The sequence below is a fragment of the Elephantulus edwardii genome, unplaced genomic scaffold, assembly GCF_000299155.1.
Source record: "Elephantulus edwardii isolate Elephantulus edwardi_28Jun2011 unplaced genomic scaffold, EleEdw1.0 scaffold00363, whole genome shotgun sequence".
In the NCBI taxonomy this organism is placed as follows: domain Eukaryota; kingdom Metazoa; phylum Chordata; class Mammalia; order Macroscelidea; family Macroscelididae; genus Elephantulus; species Elephantulus edwardii.
In genome coordinates this window covers 236,102-242,445 of record NW_006400113.1, presented here as the reverse complement: position 1 = coordinate 242,445, position 6,344 = coordinate 236,102, and the positions used below count along the sequence as shown (strand labels likewise).

Sequence of the window (6,344 nt, the reverse complement as noted above, 5' to 3'; positions counted from 1 at the left end):
TCTTCTGACATCCATTTTGGTCTTTTCTTCCTCTTCTGTCTTTGTAATGACCGTTTGTCCTCTTCCTATATGATACCTTTGACATCCTCCCATAACTCATCTGGTCTTTTGTTAATCCATGTTTGAGAGCTTTACCGGCGGCCTAGAAACTGCAAGTGACCTTTGTCACTTTGTCAGTTTGTCATTTTTTCACTTTTTCAGTTGCCATTGGTTTGTAACTGTTCACTTTGCCTACCGGCAGCTTCTCTGAATACAGAGTGTCTGAGGCGCCCCGGTCTGTGGTGTGTTCTTAGTTGTGAACTTTAACTTAAATTACTGGATTAATCACTTGAAATCTTAATGATGGAAAATGGTATCCAGTGGCTAAACAATGATGTGATTCCTGAAGATTAACATTTAATACTTCATACAAACAATCTCCAGAGTTATAGAGATCAGCACAAAAACCAGAGGAGACTTTTAAGAAATCCTATAGTTAACAACATCTGTAAAAGTGATTAAGACAATCTATGGAAAAGCCTTCAGCTGGATTCCAGATTGTCCTGAGCAGTAACAATTCTGCAGAAGTCTTTTGGATTGCTGTGATTATGGCAAAAACTTTGTGGATCCCTGGCTCCCTCATTCTATAGCAGCATAGCACTTCTCACACTGTATGGGGTACCTGACAGTGCATAGAGATTGTGGAGAAGTCTATAGTTGTATTTCTCACCTAATCCCTCATATAGAATGCTTGCAAAGTAGGGGGGCTAGAAAGGGTTGGGTAGGTGACAACCATTAATGTAAGGTATATGTGAATTAACTCCTTTTCTAAATCAACACTTACAGATTCTCTGATAACACTCCTTAGTGAGAAGTGGTAAATGTTACCAGTTATAATCACTTCTGTAGTTTTTCTTCCTCTGGAACATACCTGAAGCTAGTGTTTCCCATATAATTTTCTTTGATTCTTCATTTTATGTAAAAATTCAGCAAAAGAAGTATGTCTTATGAGTGTAAGGAATTTGAAGAAGCCTATGGTGAGCCTTTCTCTCTCACTAACTATGTAACAACACAGAGTGGAGAGAGGCTTTATGAATGTAAGGAATGTGGGAAATCGTTCAGTGGGACCTCATCCCTCATGATGCACATGAGAACTCACTGGAGCGGAGCCTTTTGAATATCAGGAGAGTGGGAAAGCCTTGTGTTGGGCCTCTTCCCTCACAACACACATAAGAACTCGTGAGGCCCTATGGTTGTAAGGAATGGGAAAACATTCAGACAGCACTCAGCCCTCACTACACACAGACGGACACAAAGTGGAGAGTGGCCCTCCAAATGTCAGGAGAGTGGCAAAGCCTTCAGTCGGCCTATGAATTCTCACAGTGGAGAGAAACCATATCTATCTCAGGAATGTGGGAAAGCCTTTAGGTGTTCTTCTAACCTAATGCACATTTAAGAATTTACAGTGGAGAGAAGCCTTATGTCTGTAGGGTTTGTGAAACAGCCTTTAGTGATGCATCAGGACTCAATGGGCTTTCAAGAGTTCACAGTGAAGGGAAGAGAAGCCTTACGAATGTAAGGAGTGTGGAAAAGCCTTCAGTAGGGCCTCATCCCTCACCTATACATGTAAGAATTCATGCTGGAGAGAGGCCTTATAAATGTCAAGAATGGGGAATCCTTTAGTCAACTGTCAGGACTTACTGGAAATAGAATTCACACTGGAGAGAAGCCTAATGAATGTAAAGAATGTGGGAAGGCCTTTAGTTCTTTCACATCCCTCGTTATACATATAAGGTCTCACAATGGAGAGAGGCCCTATAAATGTCAAGAGTGTGGAAAAGCCTTCAGTCTGCACTCCAACCTCAGTGGGCATTTAAGTGCTTACCAAGGAGAGAAACCTTATGAATGTAAGGAATGTGAGAAAGCCTTCAGTTGTTCCTCAAACGTTATTGCACATTTAAGAAGTCACAGTGGAGAGAAACACATCTGTAGGGAATGTGGGAAAATGCACCAGCACTCACTTTGCATAAAAGAGTTCATAGTGGAGAGAAGCCTTATGAATGTAAGGAATATGGGAAGGCCTTTAGTAGGGCCTCATCCTTCACTAGACATTTAAGAATTTACAGTGCAGAGAAGCCTTAGTAATGTAAGGAATAGGAGGAAAGCCTTTACACATGCTTCCTAACTCACTCAATATATAAAGACTTGAACTAGAGAGAAGCCTTATAAATGTAAGGGATGTAGGAAAGCCTAAAGTTGTTCCTCACACCTCATGTTGTAAGAAAAAAAAATATATGTCTGCTATCAGGGACCTCTTCAGAGTCATCAGTGTCTGACTGGAAATTAAAGTGTGCCTGATCCAGGCCAGGCCATGGTCTTCACAGTTGGTTGCTAGGCATCAGAGAATTGGACAGTTAGTCTAAGGATCACAGGGAAAGTATCAATGCCTTTGGATTGTGCTGGAGAAGAACAGTGAACATGCCATGAACCGTCAAGAGAATAAACATATTTGTCCTGAGGGGGTGAGACCATGTTGGTCTTTAGAGGCAAGGATTTTGAAACTCCATCTTACATACTTTGGGCATCCTGCCAGGATGGACCAGACCTTTGAGAAGAACATTGTGCTTGGGAGAGTAGAGGGACAGGACAAGAGAAGAAGACCCTGGAGGAAAAAGATTGACACAATAACTGGGGTAATGGAGGTAGAGCTGTCTGAGGCCATGAGATTGGTTCAGGATAGGACACATTCAGAGGTACTGTGTACATCTTTAAAAAGTTAAAAGGTGGAGTTGAAACCAAAGTAATAGAAGAAAGAATTCTCTCCAAAAGATTACTAAGAAAATCCTCATTGTCCTTGTACTCTTTTTGTGAATCAACCAAAGCCTGTTCTTGGACCAGAGTATCCTCTGAGACAAAAACATTGCAATCTACCTCAAGCCCTAGCCTCGTCCTTTCAAATCCTGTCCCTCCTTCAAGTACAAATTAAATTGGGGTGGGAACGAGATTGTGAGGTCAAAGCCCTTTATCAATGGGGTGAGACACAGAGATAAAACCCAGTTGAACTGCCCATCTGGTATGCTTGTCCGCCATACTAAGTGCCACGTGAGCATCCTTATGCAGAAATAAAGATTTCCCTTGCCAATTTTTTTAAAGTGTAGATAACCAGCCACACTCATTGTTTAATAATAAGAAAATTTGTATTCTGAAAAGAAATAGTGATTTTATTTACTAAAAATAGACATAATTGTTAAGTAAATTGAAATTTATTTGTTGTTATTTTTGTCGTTTTAACTTACTTTAGAAATACAAACCTGGTCGATGTGATGACATTTTGAAATGGAAGCCTCCCAGTCTGAATTCTGTGGATTTTCGCCTAAAGATAACAAGAATGGGAGGAGAAGGGTAAGTTTATACTGATTTTTACCTGAAATAATTATTCGTTGTTAACTAGGTACTTTACACATGATGTAGGAGTCTTAGCTCCTCCTACAGCATGTGTAAAGTCCTTAGCTGCTGCTCTCCCCGTGACAATCTGCTTCAGTAAAGATTATATATAACCTTAGAACTTAGCCTGCAGAACTTTGGTCTTTAAGGTCAGAATAAGAATTGACTCAATGGCAATGGCTTTGATTTGTTGTTATTGGTCATTGCCATCTAGTCATAGCTTATCTTTCCTTTCAAATCTTCAGAAGCTGTAAATTGCAAGAGAGGAGATTGCTCATCTTCTTCTCTCCTGTAGCTGTGAATTGGAATCATGGGTCTTTTGGGGTGCCAGTACAACTACTTACTACAAAACCACCAGAGCTCCTTAATGGTAAAAAATTATTCCTTTGACTCCTAAACAGGTAATATTTTTGCTATTATTTATACATTGCCATTGAGTGAGAACGCTGACACAGAGTGGCAGTCAGCCCTAACACTCTAGCAGGAGGTGTCTCAGGCTTTACTCTGGGTTAGCTGCTATCGTTTTTTTTCCTTTTAATAATTTTAATGAACATTTACAGAGATTTTGCATTTCTATTCATTCATTGCTATACTTCTCTCCCCGCCCAGCCCTCTGCTCCCCCCCTCGCCCCCAGTTCGCTCCTCTCTTTCAAAAGTAAAAGAAACACTCCCTCCCTGGTACACAATCCCCCTGCACCCCTCCCACCACCCCAAGTACTTTCCACTATGCAACCTTAATTGTGGACTCTTGTGATAACCATAATACCCTATCATATATCACTTTTAAATTATTCACTCCCTCATCTGTTTCAGTGCAGTATACACAATCTATCCAGTTTTTCTCAGTCTTATCCCAACCCTGATATTAGTCCCATTTTACAGCAGTGGCACTATGCAATCTTTGTCCTTTTGCGACTGAGTTATTTCACTCAGCATAATGTCCTCTAGGTTCACCCATTTTGAATAATATTGCGTGAGTTCCTTGTTTTTCAGTGCAGCATAGTATTCCATTGTGTAAATATACCACAGCTTCTCTATCCATTCGTTTGTTGATGGGCACCTGGATTGTTTCCAACTCCTTGCTATTATGAACAGAGCCACAATAAACATGGGTGTGTATATATCTGCTTGGATGTCAGTTATGGTCTCTTTGGGATATATTTCCAGTAGTGGAATTGCTGGGTCAAATGCTATCTCTATTTGCAACTTTTTGAGAAAGCGCCATACCGCCTTCCACAGTGGCTGCACCATTTTTCACTCCCACCAACAGTGAATGTTAGCTGCTATCTTAAAGGTGACACCTTGGCAGCTCGGATCTACCAGTGTCTCTGAGAGAGAGGATGCGCAGTCCCTCCCATGGGATTTAAAGTCTCTGAAACCTCAGCAGAGGGTCAACTACAAACTGGTTTTGACCCATGATGAGGAAGAACTTTAGTCTTGGAATTTAATTTTTTAACAACCAACCTATGTGTAATGTTAAAACAAACATTTTAAATTGTCAAGGTAAAAACTAGTTTTACGTAAAAATTTATTTATTTTAGGGCATCTTGTGCTTGTAAATGCATAACAGCACAGTAACTAATGCTTGGTCAAGGTGATCATTAAAGAAAGTAAAATGAAAACCAAATTAGATAATACTAGCATAGAGGTTTAAACTTATCAGTACATGCTATTATATCCTTTGCACTTACTAAAAGCAAACCAGAAGTTTGCTTTTTTGGAAACTAATGGAAGGAAGGATATGTGATCATATGGAATCCACACTCCCTAAGAGTGAAATAGTCTCTTGTCATTATTGTTATGTGCTGTCAAGTCACTTGGGACTCATAGCAACCACATGTACAGCAGCTCTGAGCCCTGCTCTATCCTGAGCCAACTGATACACTCACCCCTATTACTCTAGTCACTGAGTCAATTCATTTTATCAAGGGTCTTCCTCTCCATGATGTCCCTCTCCAAGGACTGGTCCCTCTTTTCAACATGCCCAAAATATGTCAGAATCCTTGCCTCCAGGGAGCAGTCAGGGTTCACCCTCTCGGACAAATGTGTTTGTGCTTCTAGTAGTCCATGGTATATACAGTACTCTTCTCCAGCACCACAACTCAAAAACATCAATTCTTCTTTTACATTCTCAGTCATTGTCCAGCTCTCTGATGTATATTAATGAAGAGGCTGTAATTTCTCATAGAGGAAGTACGGTGAACTTGCATATCTCATAAGTGAAAAAGTAAGGTCATTAAGGCTATATAAGTGCTGTTGTTTACAGTCACATTGAGGACAAGCATAGTGACCCTATAAATAACAGATCTGAACCTTGTCCTAGGTGTGCCATCCTCATGACCTTTGACACTGCAGAAAAGACCATGTCAGTCCTTCTTGTTGAAAATTTTGCTCTCTTTCACTGATCCTTTACCTTTCCAAGAATGATGTTCCTTTCCAAGGAATACCCTCCCTTAGCAACATCTCCAAACTATGAGAGGTGAAGCTTCACTATCCTTGCTTCCAAGGAGTACTCTGGCTGTCCTTTCCCCAAGACATATGTGTTTGTTGTTTTGGCAGTCTCTGTGCTTATCTCCAATACAACAACACAAAGGCATCGATTCTTTTTGTGTACCCTTATTCACTGTCCAGCCCTCAGATGCATAGCAAGTGATTGAAAAGACTCTGACCAGAATCAGGCACATTTTATTTTTCAAGCTGACAGCCTTGCTCTCCAATAATTCCCCTGACTGCAGACCTTCCTAGTGCATTACATCTCCTGATCTTCTGACTGCTGCTACCCAAGGGTATCGCTTGGGTATCCAAGTAAGATGAAGTAGTTGACAATTTTTTTTTTAAAATTTAGGTTGTTTATTTTTCATTTCAATGAACATCTACAGAGATATTGGGATTCCATTCATTCATTGTTGCACCCTTCTCCC

General features: G+C 40.4%; 1 protein-coding gene across 2 annotated transcripts in view; it reads left to right on the top strand.

Annotated features, from left to right (window-relative positions):
- Positions 1 to 6,344, top strand: part of RNGTT (RNA guanylyltransferase and 5'-phosphatase) — a 433,116-nt gene that overhangs the window by 257,717 nt on the left and 169,055 nt on the right. For both annotated transcript variants that reach the window (XM_006902058.1, XM_006902059.1), the window contains one exon: positions 3,281 to 3,381. In XM_006902058.1, the coding sequence (XP_006902120.1) occupies positions 3,281 to 3,381 (101 nt within the window). The remainder of the gene's footprint in view (positions 1 to 3,280; positions 3,382 to 6,344) is intronic.